This window comes from Symphalangus syndactylus, chromosome 18, assembly GCF_028878055.3.
Source record: "Symphalangus syndactylus isolate Jambi chromosome 18, NHGRI_mSymSyn1-v2.1_pri, whole genome shotgun sequence".
Classification (NCBI taxonomy): domain Eukaryota; kingdom Metazoa; phylum Chordata; class Mammalia; order Primates; family Hylobatidae; genus Symphalangus; species Symphalangus syndactylus.
In genome coordinates this window covers 67,274,646-67,295,636 of record NC_072440.2, presented here as the reverse complement: position 1 = coordinate 67,295,636, position 20,991 = coordinate 67,274,646, and the positions used below count along the sequence as shown (strand labels likewise).

The window sequence follows — 20,991 nt, the reverse complement described above, 5'->3', positions numbered from 1 at the left end:
CTTGGGCCAAATGTAGCCCTTCTCAGTTCCCTTCAAGTAGAAGTGGCCACTCTAGGAAGTGCCAGCCCTGTGCCAGGTACCATGTGGACAGAGTGAGGAATCTTGGAAAGATTCCTACCTTTAGGAGTTTAGTCAGGTGACAGCATATCTCAAAGACTCAAACACACACACATTCAAAGCCTTCTGTAATTCCTACAAAGTTGCGAGGGCAGAGGAGAGGAGAGACAAGGAATGGTTAGGATAATGAAGGAAGGTTTTGTTTTTGAGATGGAGTTTCACTCTGTCGCCCAGGCCGGAGTGCAGAGGTGCGATCTTGGCTCACTGCAGCCTCCGCCTCCCAGGTTCAAGCAATTCTCCTGCCTCAGCTTCCCAAGTAGCTGGGACTACAGGTGTGCGCCACCACGCCCGGCTAATTTTTGTATTTTCAGTAGAGACAGGGTTTCGCCATGTTGGCCAGGCTGGTCTCAAATGCCTGACCTCAGGTGATCCACTCGCCTCAGCCTCCCAAAGTGCTGAGATGACAGGCGTGAGCTACTGTGCCCGGCCATGAAGGAAGATTTGTTTTAAAAAATTGTTTTCTTTAATATTAATTGAACACCTCTGTTCAGAGCACTGGGCTGGTGCCAAAGGGTTTCAGACATGAATCAGATCCAGCACCTCATAGAGCCTTAACTCTGGCACACACACAGCCACAAGGAGACACAGACAAGGCAGGGTGGGATGAGTGGAAGCTGCTAGCTTCCAGATGCTGATTTGGAACACTTGGCTTCTGCAGTGAAGCCCCTTCTCAGTCCTCTTCAGTAACCCAACTCTCAGTGGATACAGGTCTGGATTAGTAAGATTTGGAGAGATGATAGGGGATTGGGGAGAGCTCTCTAACCTATTTTACCACCTCCTTTTCTGCCCATCCTTCCTGTCCACATCCCAGCATTCCTTTCCCTTGCCAAGTATCTGTGGCCTCTGTAGTCCTTTGTAAACTGCTGTCTTCTTACCCTACAGATCATTGGGCAGGTGTATGCAGATCCTGACTGCCTTCCCCGAACACTGGACTTTGGCCTCAACGTGAAGCTTTTCTGGGAGAAGTTTGTTCCCACAGATTGTCCCCCAGCCTTCTTCCCGCTGGCCGCCATCTGCTGCAGACTGGAGCCTGAGAGCAGGTTGGTATCCTGCCTCTTTCTCCCAGCCCGCAGGGTCCTGGGACGTTTGCCTCAGTCTAAGGCCACCCCTGAGCCCTTCGCAAGCACAGGGGTGAGCGAAGCCTTGAGGTCAAGAATGTGGCTGTCAACCCCTGAGCCATCTGACAACATGTATGTACAGGTTGGAGAAGAGAGAGGTAAAGACATAGTAGCAAGTAATCTGGATAGGACACAGAGACACAGCCATTAAAAGAAAGTTTAAAAAGAAGGAAATTCACCCAAACCATTTGAATACAATAAGTGTATTCATCTTTCGATATTCCCCTGTCCATATCTACACATACACTTTTTTTTATAGTAAATAGTTCTGTATTTTGCCCTGCATTTCCCTTGTTACTATCCAGTCTTCCTGTTTATCATTTTTGTCGACAACATGAAATTCTGTTGAGAGACTGTCTGAACATATTGTAATGTAGATATTCAGGTTTTTCCAGTTTCTCTTTACTATAGGTATTAACTACAGTGAGCAGTTTTATGCATTTAGCTGAAGTATTTTCAAAATTACCTTTATTCTTCTCAGGTGATAATTTCATTATTACCAAAGTTACCCTAGGTCTTTTCAAGTGTGTGGTTAAAAAACTAGAATCTGGCTGGGCGCGGTGGCTCACACCTGTAATCCCAGCACTTTGGGAGGCCGAGGCTGGTGGATCACCTGAGGTCTGGAGTTGGAGACCAGCCTGGCCAACATGGTGAAACCCCCATGTCTACTAAAAATACAAAAATTAGCCAGGCATCGTGGCAGGTGCCTGTAACCCCAGCTACTTGGGAGGCTGAGGCAGGAGAATTGTTTGAACCCAGGGGCGGAGGTTGCAGTGAGCTGGTATCACACCATTGCACTCTAGCCTCGGCAACAAGAGTGAAACTCTGTCTCAAAAATGAGTTTTTTTCCTGCCTCAAAAATCATGTTTCTTTTTTTTTTTTTTTTTTATTATACTTTAGGGTTTTAGGGTACATGTGCACAATGTGCAGGTTTGTTACATATGTATCCATGTGCCATGTTGATTTCCCGCACCCATTAACTCGTCATTTAGCATTAGGTGTATCTCCTAATGCTGTCCCTCCCCCCTCCCCCCACCCCACAACAGTCCCCCGAGCGTGATGTTCCCCTTCCTGTGTCCATGAGTTCTCATTGTTCAATTCCCACCTATGAGTGAGAACATGCGGTGTTTGGTTTTTTGTCCTTGCGATAGTTTACTGAGAATGATGTTTTCCAGTTTCATCCATGTCCCTACAAAGGACACGAACTCATCATTTTTTATGGCTGCATAGTATTCCATGGTGTATATGTGCCACATTTTCTTAATCCAGTCTATCGTTGTTGGACATTTGGGTTGGTTCCAACTCTTTGCTATTGTGAATAGTGCCGCAATAAACATACGTGTGCATGTGTCTTTATAGCAGCATGATTTATAGTCCTTTGGGTATATACCCAGTAATGGGATGGCTGGGTCAAATGGTATTTCTAGTTCTAGATCCCTGAGGAATCGCCACACTGACTTCCACAATGGTTGAACTAGTTTACAGTCCCACCAACAGTGTAAAAGTGTTCCTATTTCTCCACATCCTCTCCAGCACCTGTTGTTTCCTGATTTTTTAATGATGGCCATTCTAACTGGTGTGAGATGGTATCTCACTGTGGTTTTGATTTGCATTTCTCTGATGGCCAGTGATGAGGAGCATTTCTTCATGTGTTTTTTGGCTGCATAAATGTCTTCTTTTGAGAAGTGTCTGTTCATGTCCTCTGCCCACTTTTTGATGGGGTTGTTTGTTTTTTTCTTGTAAATTTGTTTGAGTTCATTGTAGATTCTGGATATTAGCCCTTTGTCAGATGAGTAGGTTGCAAAAATTTTCTCCCATTGTGTAGGTTGCCTGTTCACTCTGATGATAGTTTCTTTTGCTGTGCAGAAGCTCTTTAGTTTAATGAGATCCCATTTGTCGATTTTGGCTTTTGTTGCCATTGCTTTTGGTGTTTTAGACATGAAGTCCTTGCCCACGCCTATGTCCTGAATGGTATTGCCTAGGTTTTCTAAAAATCATGTTTCTTTTAAAAACAAGTTCAAACATTACCAAAGTTTATAGCATAGGAAATATGTCTTCTGTAATGTCCCTTAACCAATATACCCCTCAACATTCTCCTCACCCCCAACTCCACCCTCCCAGGATAACCAGTTGGCACATAGTCTTTATTTTAAAATGATTTCCAGACAGAGAAAGCGCTTCGGTGGCGACAGCTCCGGCGGCGGCCGTGGGGGACAAAGGGCGGGTGGATCGGCGGGGAGGGGGCGGGGCGCGGCCAGGCCAGGCCCGGGGGCACCGCATGCCGCAGCTGCCCCCGGGCACCCCCGCCGCCGCCCTCGCCGCAGAGCCGCGCTGAGCGAGCCGGCTAGCTAAGCGGAGCCGGCTAGCTAACCCGAGCCAGCCGGCGGGCGTCCCGGAGGCAGCGGCGCAGGGAGGGGCCCGACGCGCGCACGTGGCCCCGGCGGCAGCCTCGGCTGACAGCGGCACAGCGGGGCCGGGGGGCGGGGAGGGGGAGGGCGCGGCAGTGGCTGCCCAGGACCACGCGTCCACTTTCATAGCCCCCCGCAGGAGAGGGCCCGGGCGGTGGGAAGGTCACCGTCAAGTATGACCGCAAGGAGCTACGGAAGCGCCTCAACCTAGAGGAGTGGATCCTGGAGCAGCTCACGCGCCTCTACGACTGACTGCCAGGAAGAGGAGATCCCAGAACTGGAGATTGACGTGGATGAGCTCCTGGACATGGAGAGTGACGATGCCCGGGCTGCCAGGGTCAAGTAGCTGCTGGTTGACTGTTAAAAACCCACAGAGGCCTTCATCTCTGGCCTGCTGGACAAGATCCTGCCCATGCAGAAGCTGAGCACACCCCAGAAGAAGTGAGGGTCCCCGACCCAGGCGAACGGTGGCTCCCATAGGACAATCGCTGCCCCCCGACCTCGTAGCAACAGCAATACCGGGGGACCCTGCGGCCAGGGCTCCTCATGCCCCTGGCCCAGGGGTCTCTTCCCCTACCCCCTCAGTTTTCCACTTTTGGGGTTTTTTGTTATTAAACTGATGGGACTTTTTGTGTTTTTATACTGACTCTGTGGCACGGGTCCTTTAATAAAGCTAGGATACGCCTTTGGTGCAGCTCAAAAAAAAAAAAATGATTTCCAGCGGTCCACATTAGAGTTGAAATTTTCTGGTGGGAGAATCTGTACCTTGTTTCTTTACAGGCCAAAGACCACAATCCTTCAGTAACACCAGTGTAAGAACTTGAGGAGAAATTGTGAAGCTACACAGTATTTGTTTTCTAATACCTCTTGTCAGTCATTCTAAATCTCTTTATTTAAAAATATATATATACAGTATTGAATGCCTACTGTGTGCTAGGTACAGTTCTAAGCGCTTGAGTTACAGCAGTGAACAAAATAAAGGTGCCTACCCTCATAGAACATAGATTCTAGCATGGTATCTACTGTATCATACAGTAGATACAATAAGTAAGCTATATTGAATATTAGAATGTGGCAGATGCTATGGAAAAAGAGTCAAGCCAAGTAAAGACAATTGTTTAGGGTACCAGTTGCAATTTTAAATCTGGTCATCAGAGCAGGCCTCACTGAGGTGACACGACATTTAAGCATAAACATGGAGGAGGAGGAATAAGCCTGAGCTGTCTTAGGCTTCCGGGGCAGCCAAGCCGTTTCTGTGGCACTAGGAGCCTGGTGTTTCCGATTCCACCTCTGATAACTGCATTTTCTCTAAGGCATGGGAGGGAAGTTTTTCTCCTATTGTTTTTAAGTTCTAACTCCAGCTAGGCCAGCCTTGTCATAGTGTTATCTAATCTTTATAGCAAATATATGAGGTAGCAGTAACATTATGCCCATTTCTCACAGAGGCACTACTAGGTGAAGGAGTTTGCCTGAGGTTATACAACCAGGAAGTAGCTGAGCCTAGATTCCTTCCACCCACCCATGGCCCTGCTCATATTCCACCTGCCTCTAATTTACCTCTTTTCCTTCTAGACCAGCATTCTCGAAACTGGAGGACTCCTTTGAGGCCCTCTCCCTATACCTGGGGGAGCTGGGCATCCCGCTGCCTGCAGAGCTGGAAGAGTTGGACCACACTGTGAGCATGCAGTACGGCCTGACCCGGGACTCACCTCCCTAGCCCTAGCCCAGCCCCCTGCAGGGGGGTGTTCTACAGCCAGCATTGCCCCTCTGCGCCCCATCCCTGCTGTGAGCAGGGCCGTCCAGGCTTCCTGTGGATTGGCGGCCTGTTTAGAAGCAGAACAAGCCATTCCTACTACCTCCCCAGGAGGCAAGTGGGCGCAGCACCAGGGAAATGTATCTCCACAGGTTCTGGGGCCTAGTTACTGTCTGTAAATCCAATACTTGCCTGAAAGCTGTGAAGAAGAAAAAAACCCCTGGCCTTTGGGCCAGGAGGAATCTGTTACTCAAATCCACCCAGGAACTCCCTGGCAGTGGATTGTGGGAGGCTCTTGCTTACACTAATCAGCGTGACCTGGACCTGCTGGGCAGGATCCCAGGGTGAACCTGCCTGTGAACCTGCCTGTGAACTCTGAAGTCACTAGTCCAGCTCGGTGCAGGAGGACTTCAAGTGTGTGGACGAAAGAAAGACTGATGGCCAGGAGGCACTCAAAGGGTGTGAAAAAGTCAGTGATGCTCCCCCTTTCCACTCCAGATCCTGCCCTTCCTGGAGCAAGGTTGAGGGAGTAGGTTTTGAAGAGTTCCTTAATATGTGGTGGCACAGGCCAGGAGTTAGAGAAAGGGCTGGCTTCTGTTTACCTGCTCACTGGCTCTAGCCAGCCCAGGGACCACATCATGTGAGGGGAAGCCTGCACCTCATGTTTTCAAGCTTAATACTAGAGACTGGCTGAGAACTTATGGACAACATCCTTTCTGTCTGCAACAAACAGTCACAAGCACAGGAAGAGGCTGAGGGACTAGAAAGAGGCCCTGCCCTCTAGAAAGCTCAGATCTTGGCTTCTGTTACTCATACTCTGGTGGGCTCCTTAGATGCCTAAAACATTTTGCCTAAAGCTAGATGGGTTCTGGAGGACAGTGTGGCTTGTCACAGGCCTAGAGTCTGAGGGAGGGGAGTGGGAGTCTCAGCAATCTCTTGGTCTTGGCCTCGTGGCAACCATTGCTCACTCTTCAACATGCCTGGTTTAGGCAGCAGCTTGGGCTGGGAAGAGGTGGTGGCAGAGTCCCAAAGCTGAGATGCTGAGAGAGAGAGCTCCCTGAGCTGGGCCATCTGACTTCTACCTCCCATGTTTGCTCTCCCAACTCATTAGCTCCTGGGCAGCATCCTCCTGAGCCACATCTGCAGGTACTGGAAAACCTCCATCTTGGCTCCCAGAGCTCTAGGAACTCTTCATCACAACTAGATTTGCCTCTTCTAAGTGTCTATGAGCTTGCACCATATTTAATAAATTGGGAATGGGTTTGGGGTATTAATGCAATGTGTGGTGGTTGTATTGGAGCAGGGGGAATTGATAAAGGAGAGTGGTTGCTATTACCTTGTTATATCTATTGGGTGGTATGTGAAATATTGTACATAGACCTGGTGAGTTGTGAGACCAGATGTCATCTCTCTGGTCAGAGTTTACTTGCTATATAGACTGTACTTACGTGTGAAGTTTGCAAGCTTGCTTTTAGGGCTGAGCCCTGGACTCCCAGCAGCAGCACAGTTCAGCATTGTGTGGCTGGTTGTTTCCTGGCTGTCCCCAGCAAGTGTAGGAGTGGTGGGCCCGAACTGGGCCATTGATCAGACTAAATAAATTAAGCAGTTAACATAACTGGCAATATGGAGAGTGAAAACATGACTGGCTCAGGGACATAAATGTAGAGGGTCTGCTAGCCACCTTCTGGCCTAGCCCGCACAAACTCCCCATAGCAGAGAGTTTTCATGCACCCAAGTCTAAAACCCTCAAGCAGACACCCATCCTAGAGAATATGTACATCCCACCTGAGGCAGCCCCTTCCTTGCAGCAGGTGTGACTGACTATGACATTTTCCTGGCCTAGCTCTCACATGCCAGCTGAGTCATTCCTTAGGAGCCCTACCCTTTTATCCTCTTTATATGAATAGTTCTATAGCCTGGGTATCCTGGCTTGCTTTCCTCAGTGCTAGGTGCCACCTTTGTAATGGGAAGAAATGAATGCAAGTCACCCCACCCCTTGTGTTTCCCTACAAGTGCTTGAGAGGAGAAGACCAATTTCTTCTTGCTTCTGCATATGGGGGATGTTGTGGAGGAGTGACCATTGGGAAGGACAGTGCTATCTGGTTAGTGGGGCCTTGGGCACAATATAAATCTGTAAACCCAAAGGTGCTTTCTCCCAGGCACTCTCAAAGCTTGAAGAATCCAACTTAAAGACAGAATCTGGTTCCCAAAAAAAACTGATGATCTGGAGTATGCATTGCTGGCAGAACCACAGAGCAATGGCTGGGCATGGGCAGAGGTCATCTGGGTGTTCCTGAGACTGATAACCTGTGGCTGAAATCCCTTGCTAAAAGTCCAGGAGACACTCCTGTTGGTATCTTTCCTTCTGGAGTCATAGTAGTCACCTTGCAGGGAACTTCCTCAGCCCAGGGCTGCTGCAGGCAGCATAGTGACCCTTCCTCCTCTGCAGTTATTCCCCCTTTGGCTGCTGCAGCACCACCCCTGTCACCCACCACCTAACCCCTGCTGCGTTCCAGCCTTTGACAAGGGCTGTCTAGATATTCATTTTAACTACCTCCACCTTGGAAACAATGCTGAAGGGGAGAGGATTTGCAATGACCAACCACCTTATTGGGATGCCTGCACATCTGTCTTTCCTGCAGCTTCAACCTGAAAGATTCCTGATGATAATAATCTGGACACAGAAGCCAGGCGCGGTGGCTCAAGCCTGTAATCTCAGCACTTTGGGAGGCCTCAGCGGGTGGATCACCTGAGATGAAGAGTTTGAGAACAGCCTGACCAACATGGTGAAACCCCGTCTCTACTAAAAATACAAAAATTAGCCGGGTGTGGTGGCACATACCTGTAATCCCAGCTACTCCGGAAGCTGAGGCAGGAGAATCGCTTGAACCCACAAGGCAGAGGTTGCAGTGAGGCAAGATCGCGCCATTGCACTCCGGCCTGGGCAACAAGAGCCAAACTCCATCTCAAAAAAAAAAAATCTGGGCCGGGCGCGGTGGCTCACGCTTGTAATCCCAGCACTTTGGGAGGCCGAGGCGGGTGGATCACGAGGTCAGGAGATCGAGACCACGGTGAAACCCCGTCTCTACTAAAAATACAAAAAAATTAGCCGGGCATGGTGGCAGACGCCTGTAGTCCCAGCTACTCGGAGAGGCTGAGGCAGGAGAATGGCGTGAACCCGGGAGGCGGAGCTTGCAGTGAGCCGAGATTGCGCCACTGCACTCCAGCCTGGGCGACAGAGCGAGACTCTGTCTCAAAAAAAAAAAAAATCTGGACACAGGCTGCAGTTGTTACCTTCCAGTAACAGGGCCAGGATGAATGAAGAAAAGGCCCAGCGCTTGCCACACAGGTGTTGACAAGGTAACCCAAAGCTTCTCAACTTACACGGAGCGTTCCTGTTACCCCTCAAAAACTTGGCAATATGGAATCTTTTTTTTTTTAATTAAATCAAATGCAGAGCAATTTCCCACACTATATGCAGGTGTCAGAATGAGGTATATAAAACATGTATATAGAGAAATGCCTTTATAGAAAAGTAGAAACCAGTAATATTCTCTTCTCCAGCATCACTAACACCAAGAGACCCCCTGAGGTCTAGGTCCCCAAAGCAGGTGGCTCCATAGAAAGCCCCACTAACCCGTCTCCACATTGGGCAGTGGAAGGGCTCTGGAAAGGAAGCTCTATGGCTAGGGGCTGCCAAGGCCTCTGAGTGTGACATCACGGGTTAGAGGCCCTGCTGAGCTGCTAGCACAGTGCAGTGGAGAAATGTTGCACTCAGGAAGCTGGGCTCTTGCCATGCCAGTAGCTTGCTTACGACCTTGGGCAAGTCACTTTTTCCTCTCTGGGGCCCTGTGTCTGAAAGGTTTAATGAGCCCTTTCTAATGGTTCTTTGATTGCTTTATAAGTTAGGGGCTGTGACCCTAGCCCCATTGCCCTACAGGAAGGTGCTGACCTGGATGCCCACAGGACCACCTGCTAAATCAGGCCCACTTCAGGAGCAAGCCCTGAAGTGCTTTATTACCTTGCCTCTGAGCTTAGTTTCCAGATTAGCCTCTTAGAAGCAGCTCACAAGGCCCCACAGTGTAATTCCCATAGGTTAGCTAACTCTCTTACCTGTGCAAAATGAAGACAGGTCACTATCCATCCCTGAAGAGAAACTGGGGCATCCCAGGTCTGCCTCTGCTCCTGTGACCAAAGGCGGAGCAGATCCTTCTCTATCCTCTTCCTAAGTGGAATGCTCAGTGCAATTCTTCCTTATGAAACAGGAAGAGTCCCTGGGCCCAGGCCTGGCCCACGGTTGTCAAGGCACATCATTGCCAGCAAGCTGGAGCATACCAGCAGCCACAACCTAGATCTCATTCCCAACCCAAAGTTCTGACTTCTGTACAAACTCATTTCCGGTTCTCAGAGGTCAGTAGGGAGTTCCATCCCAAATATTTTAAAAACTAAATATATTTTTTCAATGCCATCCCTTGACCTGCTTTACCTTAACCATGAATAACAGTGTATGCCACTCAAGCCCATGGTGGAGACTGAAGCCATCTTAGTAAAGCACAGAGGAGCCTGGGGGAGCTCCCCGTCTATCCCTGGTTCAGTTCCAGGGGTGCAGGCAATGTTTGGAAGCCCTTAGCAGCAGCATCACTGTGGGAGCTGCCACTGTCTACATCCACAGACAAAATCTGCTCCAAGGGGTGGAGAAGGAGCACTGTTAAGACTCTTCCCAGCCTTACCCTCAGCCCACAGTGCCACCTGCTTCTGTCACTTATTAGGATTCACCAAAAAAGGGGGAATGGTAGGGTTTTAACCAGAACACAAAGTGGTAGATCCTCCCAGCTGTAGGAGGGTGGGCTGTCCTGCACCAGTGTCTGCATGGGCTCCTGCCCACTGAGGGGGCTCAGGCCCCAGGGGTCCCAGCCTGGCCCATAAGGGGGGTGCTGCCCTCCTGAGGGTCAACTGGAGTCTGGCTGGTGTGGACCACGACAGTCTTCTCATCCACAATCTCACAGGTGGGGTTGGTGAAGGCAGACAAGGGCAGAGTGATTCGCTGCATCTCCCTCTCACACACTTTCTGATCATGCTGTTCTTTCAAATCCTTCCCCCTGGCAGGAAAAAAACAAATAAACATTCAGGCTATGCCTCCTGCATAGCTTTGCTCATTAGATAGCATCCCTGAGGCTCAGCAAGAGCAGCAGCTTGCCATCGTCACAACAAATCAGTGGCTGAGCCAGGACTCAAACTCAGGTCCAGGATTCTAGGATATCCATTTCTGCAAGACTGCGTTAAACTCAACAAGAAGCTCCTGCACCTCTGGTCTTAGGTTCTCCATCTGTAAAATAGGGTGACAGCAGTATGGACTTCATACAGCTTCACCAGGGCTCAATGAAAATAAAGTAGAGGACAGAGGCTTTTTTTTTTTTTTTTTTGGTTGAGACAGGGTCTCAACATGTTGCCTAGGCTGGTCTCAAACTACTGGGCTTAAGCGATCCTCCTGCCTCCCAAAGTATTGGGATTACAGGCGTGAGCCACTGCACCTGGCCAGATAGAGACTCTTAAAGCAAGACGGTTTTGTTCTTTCAGCCCCAGAGACCCAGAGAACTATCTGAACTTCGGACCTAACCCATAAAGTTGTCCAGAAAACTGACCTGATCATCCTGCTGTGAGACAGCCTCCCAGAGATGCTTATTACTTTTAATAAGCATCTACTAAATGTCAGCTACAGGCTTTTTTTTTTTTTTTTGGAGATGGGAGTTTCATGCTTTTTGCCCAGGCTAGAGTACTATGGCACAATCTTGGCTCACTGCAACCTCTGCCTCTCGGGTTCAAGCGATTCTCCTGCCTCAGCCTCCCAAGTAGCTGGGATTACAGGCATGTGCCACCACGCCCGGCTTATTTTGTATTTTTAGTAGAGATGGGGTTTCTCCATGTTGGTCAGGCTGGTCTCGAACTCCCGACCTCAGGTGACCCGCCCACCTTGGCCTCCCAAAGTGCTGAGATTACAGGCATGAGCCACCGTGCCTGGCTGCTCAGCTAATTTTTGTAGAGACAGGGTTTCACCAGGTTGGCCAGGCTGGTCTCTAACTCCTAACCTCAGGTGACTCGCCCACCTCAGCCTCCCAAAGTGCTGGGATTACAGGCGTGAGCCACCACACCCAGCCTAATCCCCCTTTTATAGATGAAGAAACTGAGGCTTTTGAGTTTAACTTCGGCGCCTTGCTTTCCTCTGCAACCTCCTTTACCTGTGGCCAGCTGAGCTGCTGCTAATGGCCAGGCTGCATCATATACAAGCCTTTAGGGGAAAAAAATCAATTTGTATTAACGGGGCAGAGCAGGGCTGGAAGTGCAGTCAAGGGTAAAGAAAGCAGATGCTGGGACTAGTCTGGATTAGTCTCATCCATTTAGAAGCCTGGAAGCACACTCAATCCCATGTGCCTGCTGTTAATGGTGCCTGTGAGTCCTAGAGATGCAGTGGCTGCTCCCAGCTCCCTTGGGTGACCTTTGAGAGGCTACTAGGCCTGCTACACTGACCATCAGGCAGCCTAGCCCCTTCTCACTGCTTGGGGGTAGGGGGTGGTTAGCCTGGGTGTTGTGTGACAGCGAAGAAGGAACAAAAGGCTTATTCACTGACTTAGTTCCTCTCCTAAGGGAGTGGAGTGGTGTTGACTTACAGTTTTTCCCTCCCCTTTTTATCAGAAAATAAGACCTCCCTCTGAAGCTAGTGCAGACACTACACTTAGCTCCTCAGTCACAGACTGGCCGTTTGAACCTCGTGGCCTAGACTACCAGGACAAAGACCCAGCCAGGCTGAGCTCCCACCCGCCCCCGTTTACAGCCCTTCCTCCCCTAAGAGGAAACCTGGTGCCTGCCCACCCTTCTCAGCCAGGGAAAAGCTCCATCCCATTAGGCAAGCCTCATGGCCTTTGGCAGAGCTCAAGGCTTACAGTACCTATCCTGACTGCTTGCTCCAAGGCCAGGGTGGGACTGGGAGCTGAGCTGGCCAGAGACAGCAGGTGTAGATGAAGCTGCTGCCTGCCTCCAACTTCCTCTCCCAGAGTATGGCAGCACCACAGACCTCGTTCAGACTACACGGGTTGTCTTCAATTATTACTCTGAGCCGCTGCTGTTTTCCCAGTCAGAGGCAGTGCTGTGCCACACTGCTGCTCAGGAAAAGTTCCCAAGGCAGCTACAGGTAATAATCACAAGAGCAGCCAACATTTATTTCCTGCTTTCTTAGTAAGTAAGGCCCTACTGTATGCTGCCTCCAACTTCCTCTCCCAGGCTATGGAACACCAATTGTATGCCTAAACTATACTGTCCAATTTCATCCTCACAACCTATGTGGTATCTATTTTGAAATGTTTCATAGATAGGAAGGCAGATGCAGAGAAGTTACACTATTTGTTCAAGCAAATGGCAGAGCTGGGATTTGAACCCAGTCTTACCACCAGCAATATTGTCTTTTTAGGAAATAGAGTTGGGAGGATCACCATACCTAACCCCCTTACAGTACAGATGAAGAAATTGAGGTCCAGAGAAGGTAAATAATTTGTCCAGTGTCCCATCCAGAATAGGTGAAAGTTCCAGAACTAGATCTTGTTTCTTCTGACTTTAAACCCAGCCTTTTTTTAAGTTTCTATTTTTCCTACTTTCCTTTGCAATTCAAAGCAAATTTACATGAGGCTACTGGGCCTCATTGGACTTGTTAGAGATACTGATACTCAGACATATGTTACTAGCTGCCATTATACTTAACTAGTACATCAAGCTAGTACGTTTAAGCCATTGTACTTAACTAGTACGTTAAGCTAGTATGTTAAGCCATTGTACTTAACTAGTAAGTTAAGCTAGTAACATACGTTACTAGCTGGCCATTGTACTTACCTTCGCTAGGTCTCAGCTCCTCACTGTAAAATCTAACAGTGCTCCTAGTGTGGTTGTGAGGCTTAGTCAAGATAATCAGGAGGCTCATGCCTATAATCCCAACACTTTGGGAGGCCGAGGCGGGTGGATTGCCTGAGGTTAGAAGTTCGAGACCAGCCTGGCCAACATGGTGAAACCCCGTCTCTACTAAAAATACAAAAATTAGGGCATGGTGGCGGGTGCCTCTAATCCCAGCTACTCGGGAGGCTGAGGCAGGAGAATCACTTGAACCCAGGAGGCGGAGGTTGCAGTGAGCCAACAGAGTGAGACTCTGTCTCAAAAAGAAAAAAAAAAATTAAGAAAAAAAGATAATTAGGGAAGAGCATACAGTAGGGCCTTACTTACTAAGAAAGCATGAAATAAATGTTGGCTGCTATTGTGATTATTACCTGATTGGTGTGCTATTATTTCTGTTTACATTTAATACTTAAAATAATCTTAGACGGGTAGGTGTGGAGGGAGCATGTATCGCCATTTAACAGACAAGATACCAAGGCTCAGAGGACACCTGAACCCACACTCAACCTACAGCTCTTTTCAGGACACTCTGCTCTCTGACTTTAGGAAGAGATGGAGGCTACAAGCTTGTTTTTAAGCCCACATGCGGTTTCCTTTTGTACAGTCTGTTCCCAGAGCAGTTCTGCTGAGGAAAGGGGTGATCTGGTCGTGACGGGGAGTCTGGTGACTGGGTGCCATGCCCTGAGTTTACAGGAAAATAAATTTAGGCCTCAGGGCAGTCTTGTGACAGCCTAGAGGAACAAATCTAGAAGAAAAAGACTTCCACTGGACACCAGAACTGAGCTCAGAATTAAGAATGTTTAGTCAGTTCAAGCACCTGGAAGGCCTGGAAACTGTCACAGGATTGCAGGACAGCCAAATGCTGTCGAGTGGCTGAGGAAAAAGGAGATATTTCAAGGACTAAACTCAGCCAATGTGGCTTAGGTCTGCTTATGAATTGTAAGGCCAGGGCCACTACATCAACTCTGAAATGAACAAGCAGGTGTCCCTGGACCCGCCATGTCAACCATCCCATTGTGGGAAACAACCTCAGACTGGGCATCAGCATGTCCTCCCAAGTCAATACTTTCCCTCTCTGGACCTCTGCTTCCTGCATCATAAGAAATCAGAAAACACTAGTCCATTACCCACTTTTTTTTTTTTTTTTTTTTTTTTTTGAGACAGGATCTCACTCTGTCACCCAGGCTGGAGTGCAGTGGCACAATCATGGCTCACCGTAGCGACTTCCCAGGCTCAGGTGATCCTCCCATCTCAGCCTCCTTAGTAACTAGGACTACAGGCGCCCACCACCATGCCTGGCTAATTTTTGTATTTTTTTGTAGAGATAGGGTTTTGCCATGTTGCTCATGCTGGTCTCAAACTCTTGGGCTCAAGCGATCCATCTGCCTCTGCCTCCCAAAGTGCTAGGATTACAGGTGTGAGTCACTACACCTGGCCCATTACCTACATTTTTTTTTTTTTTTTTTTGAGACGGAGTCTGGCTCTGTCACCCAGGCTGGAGTGCAGTGGCACAATCTCAGCTCACTGAAACCTCAGCTTCCCAGGTTCAAGCGATTCTCCTGCCTCAGCCTCCCAAGTAGCTGGGATTACAGGTGCCCACCACCATGCCTGGCTCATTTTTTGTATTTTTAGTAGAGACAGGATTTCACTATGTTGGCCAGGCTGGTCTCGAACTCCTGACCTCATGATCTGCCCACCTCGGCCTCCCAAAGTGCTGGGATTACAGGCGTGAGCCACCACGCCCAGCCACACATTTTATAGAAAAGAAAAACAGCTATCATTTACTGACCACCTACTATGTGCCACACCCTAAGCTAAGTAGTCACAAGCCTTAGCTCCACACAATAATGCGGAGCAGGAAATTGAAGCAATTTGCCCAGGGTCACACAGATTGCTAGTTAGAGGACTTCTCTCCACCAAATGCTAGGTGTGTAACCTCAGGTAAGGTATATAATCCCCTCTTGCCTCAGTTTCCTCATCTGTAAATTGGAGATAATAACAGCATTTACCTCATAAGGGTGATTATAAGAATTGAGTTAAAGCATGTGCTTGAAGCAGTGTCTGGCATATGGTACATGTTTGCTACTGCTGTTATTATTATACCCAAACTTCCCCCTTTTCATCTGCAATGAGGAGGTTGACTTGAAGGCCTCTAAAGATGCCCTGCTGGGTGATCCACTGAGGCTGTGGGCTCAGACATGGCCCTTACCACTGGAAAATGCAGGCTGCATGCCAGGCATGGTGGTTCATTTTGGGAGGCTGAGGTAGGAGGATAGCTTGAGCCCAGGAGTTTGAGACTAGCCTGGGCAACACAGTGAGACCCTGTCTCTACAAAAAATTTAAAAATCAGCCAGGCATGGTGGGACATGCCTGTAGTTCCAGCTACTCAGCGGGGGTGGGTGGGGGTAATCACTTGCACCCTGGGAGGTTGAGGCTGCAGTGAGCTGTGATCGCACCACTGCACTCAAGCCTAGGCAATAGAGTGAGACCCTGAAAAAAAAAAAATCAAAGAAAGGAAGGAAAGAAAGGGGAAGGAAGGAAGGGAGGAAGGGAGGGAGGGAGGGAGGGACGGAGGGAAGGAAGGAAAAATGCAGGCTACTGTGTCATTTTCCTCACAGGAAGTTTTCTCAGACCACAGAGGAGAATATTACAGACACCCAGGGCTAGAAGTCAAATCCCCTGATTTTGCCCAAGAATGGCAAATTACTTTCCAGAATCAGCCAGTGCTGTAAAGATGAATGCCAGCCTGGCTTACCATCATGCACCAGTCACTGACGGGCATCTCGTGGGACCTTTCAAAATACGCATTCTTCTGCTGTCCCAGCCACAGGTCATGTCCTTGAGTTTCACAAGTAGCCTCTTTGGCTTTCTCACATGTGGTGAAGAGTGGCAAACAGACTTTCTGTTCTCCAACTCACTTTTTTCTTCCCTAGCAGAGGAGATCCCACTGCTTATAGCTGACGAAATTAAGCCTCAACTGCAACAGTGGCTGGAAACCTTTTCTAGTAGCAGAATTTTATAACTCACAGAAAGAATTTGGTCTTAAGGTCCCTGCAATCAGTGTCGAGCCTGATTTCTGCAGTGCCACTCACTTCAATGCCAGGCATGTTGGATCAGACAGCAGGGAATTTGCTATCAAAAGAGCTGGGTCTGAATCCAGGTTCTGCCACTCCCAGGCTGTGTGACTTTGAGCAAGTCTCTGACAGAGGCTTCTTCATTTGTAAAATGGGGAACAAGAACATCCCTCACAAGGCTTTTAAGTGAGGTGTAAAGGCACCAAAGGAAAGGGTTTGTCCAAGGTCAGCAGATAAAGACTAGGACCAAGTCTCTACATCTTGAGCTGATTTTCAACATCTTGCTTCCTTTTGGGTAAGAAAGCCACAAAGTTTGACTTTGTGTACCTTCCTCCCCTCCTCCTAAGAGGGCCCAGAAGAGAAGCTACTGACCTCTTGTAGGAGTAGCCCAAGATGATGCCAGCTCCGATGGCAATGATGATCACCATCATGGTAATGCCCAGCACGTAGCCTGCCAAGGATAGGACACAGGGTCCCATTAGCCACACCCCAATCAGCAAATGACATCTCTTGATGAATCCCAACAAGGGCAGGGGTGGGGGACCGTCATACCCAGAGTTCCCAGGTCCTTTTTCTCCTTGGAGTTCATCCGCACCCGCTGGCTGATCCCAATCACTGGCTGCACAGCTGCCGCCTCACTCCGGGCGGGCAGGGCGTTGGCAGGAGCGAACACCTGCACCTCATCTGCACCTGGCCCTTCAGACGCTTCCTCGATTTCTGTCGTGGAGGCTGGCAGGGCGTGGGAGGTGGTCTCTGGAGATGAGGTGGGAAACAGCTCTCATCAGGGACTGCCCTGAGTGAATTCCACAGCTGAACCTGGTCCGAGTGTTAGGGGAGATGGAGGTGGGTCACCTAAGAATGTCCCCCCACACACAACCCAAAGTCAAATTCTGCCCCAGAGGCAAAAGCAGGCCTGAGAGGGCTGAACCATCTCAGGGACAAGGCAAGTGAGAGGGGAAAGCTGTAGGGAAGGGCCTCTCTCCTACCTCCCACGTCTTTATCTGTCCAAATCCTTGCTATTTCCCAAGGCCCCTCTCGGTTGCGGTCCTCTGCAGGGGATTCCCCCCACCTCTACTCCAGGAAACAACCCATGCTTCCTTTAAGCAGCTCACATCTAAGCGTACGCTCTGTGCCAGTCCTTACGTGAAATGTTTTACTTTGTGCCGGGAGCGGTGGCTCACGCCTGTAATCCCAGCACTTTGGGAGGCCAGGCGGGCGGATCACCTGAGGTCAGGAGTTCGAGGACAGCCTGGCCAACATGGTGAAACCCCGTCTCTACTAAAAATACAAAAATTAGCTGGGCGTGGTGGTGCACGCCTGTTATCCCAACTACTCAGGAGGCTGATGCAGGAGAATCACTGTAACGCGGAAGGCGGAAGTTGCAGTGAGCCGAAATTGCGCCACTGCACTCCAGCCTGGGTGACAGAACGAGACTCCGTCTCAAAAAATAAAAAATAAATTAAAAAAAAGAAATGCTTTACTTTGATTATCCCATTTAATCCTAGAAAACTGTCTTGCTGCTTTGGGAGAAAAAAGCCTGCGCTCTGGAATCTAAAAAACGTGAATTTACATCTGTCCCCTGCCATTGCCTTTGGTAAATCGCTTAACTTCTCTGAAGCTCAGATGCCCCAACGGCTTCTTCCCAAACGGCTTCTTCCCGCGGTGTGTGTCGGGGGAGGTAGGGGAGCGGGGGTTGTGAGCAGTGTGGGTCTAGCGCACTGCAGACGCTCGGCAAACGGTCAATAAACGCTGAGGGGCCAAAAGCCACTCCGCAAGGCGCGCGGCGGAGAGACCCAGCCTCGCCCCAGCCTCGCCCCGCGCAGTTGTTTACAAGCGTTCGCGGCGGATGAGCTCATACGAGTGACGGCGGCGGCCAATGGGCTTTGAGTCCCGCGGCCTGGAGACAGCCCTGGCCAATCGGACGGCGCGGAGGCGGAGCGGGGCCGGCCGGCATCGCGCGGCCGCACGTGCGCGGCGGGTGTCTCACCGCTTCCTGTCAGCGCCAGGCGCGGGGATTCCCGGGGTCCCGGGCAGGTACCTGGACAGCTCAGGTCCTCACAAGGCCGTTTCTCAGGGACGCCGGCCTCGCCGCTGACATAGCACCACGGCCCACGCGGGTCCTCGTCCGGGTTTCGGCAGTAACTGTGATTGCCGGCGCCTGAGAGGGGAGAGAAGGAAATGTGTGCCGGGGCTGGGACCTGGACCGCGGCCGCCGCCCGCCAGCCCCGGCGCCGTCCCCCGGAGGACACTTACCCGACACGGGGGCTGAGGCCAGCCCGCTCTGCGCGTCCAGCCAGTTGAGGCAGCGGAGGCCCGGCGCGGGGGAGGTCTGGTCCTCCCGGTACAGGTGGCCGTTGTCCCAGAAACAGCCTGTGAGGAAGAGAAGCCCCCGGACACAGAGTAGCGGGCAGCGAACGGAAGACGCCCAGCGTGGCGGGCAGGGGAGCCGGGACCACCCGTGCCGAGCCTCAGCCTGGTTAGGGGACCCCGGGCCCTGCTGGGCCTCCCTCTCCTCTCGTGGCAACACCCCCACGCCCCACGCCCCCCCCCAACCCCACACACACCTCAGGGTGTGAAGCCCCTAGTCTGTGCCTGGCCCCCAGTCAACGCTAAGAGACTGTTAGGTTTTATTTATTTTTGAAACCCGGAAAGCGCTGCAGAAGTGCAAAGGGTTGTTACTCTTGAACTTGTGACCACTTTGGAGGAGGAGATGGAGAGGTGGAGGCCTGGTTTAGGGTCCCTTTGAGGAGATGGGAGTTTTGGGACGGTGGGCGCCCAGACGTGACATTTATCCCTGTGTTGTAATGGCCACGTTACATAAACTCCGGTGTTTCCTCCTCCACAGATACGGCCACCTTCTGCCCGTTTAACAGGCAATACTCCCTCCCAGGAGAATTCTCAAGGAGCCTTGACTCCGTCAGGCAAAAGATTCAAGACAGCCTCAAACGGAGGAAACCGGCCTCATCGCTGACTGGATGAGACCCGAAGCTCCCACTACCCTCTGCAGGAGAACCACAGAAGGAGGCTGGGGAAGGAGGACCACACCATGCAAAGGGCTTAGAAAGAACAGGACTTGGGGAGTAGGGGAGATGAACCCCCAAGCTCCATCCACTCATGAGCAAGGAAAGGCAAAGAAGGGGGCTTCTTGCCTTTGTTCTTAATGGCAAAGATGGAGCTGCAAGCCCCTGACAAGGAAAGGAGGGGTGGAAAAGCTTTCACAGGACAACAGAAACCGGCTAAACGCTTCGTTTCCTGTCATCCTGGCCCTGTTTGGGAAATAGAGGCTTTACCCCTTCTGTTTCATGAAGTTGCTGCGGAAAGGAAAGATTGTAATCTCACCTCCAGATCCATAGGCTTCTGCTAGGAGCATGTTGCTGACGAGGAATGCTTGTACCCAGGCCAACAGCATCCTTGCCGCCTCCGTCTTGCAGGTGATTGAACGACCAGTGTTTAACCGAGGCCCTCTTGGCGGCGGCTCTGCCTCCCAGTCCCAGCCTTGCAGTCAGACCTGCCCTTGTTATGCTGTTCTGGTAAACAGCCTCTCTTTAGAACTGGGAGCTTCCCAGCTAGCTTGCTGCAGCGCGAGCTGTTTTTCAGCTGAAAGGCGCCCCCTGGGTCCTAAGCCTCCTAGGTCATGCAAAATCTAACTCTGAGCCAAGAAAGGAACTCAGCCAAGAGATATGCAGATACAAGATTGTGCTTAGCAGCAGATCAGTTTGAGACCTGCGAGGCCGCATCCCCAGGGTTTTTCATCTCTTCTGTTTCCATCTGTGTGAGTACAGAAAAAATAATTCTATCAAGGGCATCATGGGATGTGGGAAATGATAAGCACTAAAACACAGAACAACTTAGGGAGCTATGCACCCAGGAGGAATTCATGACCACATAGGGGGCAAAAATAAGAGTATCTGGTGGAGAGTGGAGTAACAGTTTTTTGTTTGTTTGTTTGTTTGTTTGAGACAGAGTCTCACACTGTCGCCCGGGCTGGAGTGCAATGGCACAATCTCGGCTCACTGCAACCTCCACCTGCCGCGTTCTCGCAATTCTCCTGCCTCAGCCTCCGGAGTAGCTGGGATTACAGGGGCACACCACCACACCCAGCTAATTTTTTCTATTTTTAGTAGAGACGGGGTTTCACTATGTTGGCCAGACTGGTCTTGAACTCCTGACGTCGTGATCCACCCGCCTCGGCCTCCCAAAGTGTTGGAATTACAAGTGTGTGAGCCACCGCGCCCGGCCGAGTAACACTTTATACCCATCCTTGAAAAAGAAAAAGGGCCTTTATGAACACTGACATTAAAAAATAAAATAAAATAAAATAAAAACAGTAGCTTGGCCAGGGTCAAATCTGTCACATTGCTTTTTCTTACATTTGAGGTTTTTTGGGGTGTTGTATATAGTAGGAATATAGAAGGAGTATCTTTAGTTGAAAACACATGTTACGCAAACATGGAAAAATAGGCCGGGCGCTATGGCTCACGCTTGTAATCCCAGCACTTTGGGAGGCCGAGGCGGGTGGATCACGAGGTCAGGAGATCGAGACCACGGTGAAACCCCGTCTCTACTAAAAATACAAAAAATTAGCC

General features: G+C 50.1%; 2 protein-coding genes, 1 long non-coding RNA gene and 1 pseudogene across 8 annotated transcripts in view; 3 read left to right on the top strand and 1 right to left on the bottom strand.

Moving 5' to 3' along the window:
* Positions 1 to 7,018, top strand: part of LIMK2 (LIM domain kinase 2) — a 71,680-nt gene extending 64,662 nt beyond the window's left edge. For 2 of the 4 annotated variants that reach the window (XM_055254417.2, XM_055254418.2), the window contains 2 exons: positions 1,000 to 1,157; positions 5,216 to 7,018. In XM_055254417.2, coding sequence (XP_055110392.1) covers positions 1,000 to 1,157; positions 5,216 to 5,360 — 303 coding nt within the window. In that variant the 3' untranslated portion in view covers positions 5,361 to 7,018. Of the gene's footprint in view, positions 1 to 999; positions 2,592 to 5,215 lie in introns of those variants that run through there. The other 2 variants (XM_063623575.1, XM_063623576.1) reach the window with 1 other exon arrangement.
* Positions 3,514 to 6,675, top strand: LOC129468614 (protein phosphatase 1 regulatory subunit 14B-like; annotated as a pseudogene).
* A 1,802-nt stretch (positions 7,019 to 8,820) lies between the features above and the next one.
* On the bottom strand, positions 8,821 to 19,926 carry PIK3IP1 (phosphoinositide-3-kinase interacting protein 1). 2 transcript variants are annotated; one of them, XM_055254421.2, is made up of 6 exons: positions 19,745 to 19,926; positions 18,659 to 18,775; positions 18,444 to 18,563; positions 16,958 to 17,158; positions 16,778 to 16,856; positions 8,821 to 10,495 (listed from the first exon to the last, which is right to left on the bottom strand). In XM_055254421.2, the coding sequence occupies exons 1-6, from the start codon at positions 19,812 to 19,814 to the stop codon at positions 10,291 to 10,293; spliced, it is 792 nt and encodes a 263-aa protein (XP_055110396.1). In that variant the 5' UTR covers positions 19,815 to 19,926; the 3' UTR covers positions 8,821 to 10,290. The 2 variants fall into 2 exon arrangements, with proteins under 2 accessions (XP_055110396.1, XP_055110397.1); XM_055254422.2 differs by lacking the exon at positions 16,778 to 16,856 and having other exon boundaries at positions 19,745 to 19,874.
* Positions 18,478 to 20,991, top strand: part of LOC129468615 (uncharacterized) — a 53,915-nt gene continuing 51,401 nt past the window's right edge. For both annotated transcript variants that reach the window (XR_010117163.1, XR_010117164.1), the window contains exons 1-2: positions 18,478 to 18,881; positions 19,251 to 20,177. This is a non-coding gene — a long non-coding RNA (uncharacterized lncRNA). The remainder of the gene's footprint in view (positions 18,882 to 19,250; positions 20,178 to 20,991) is intronic.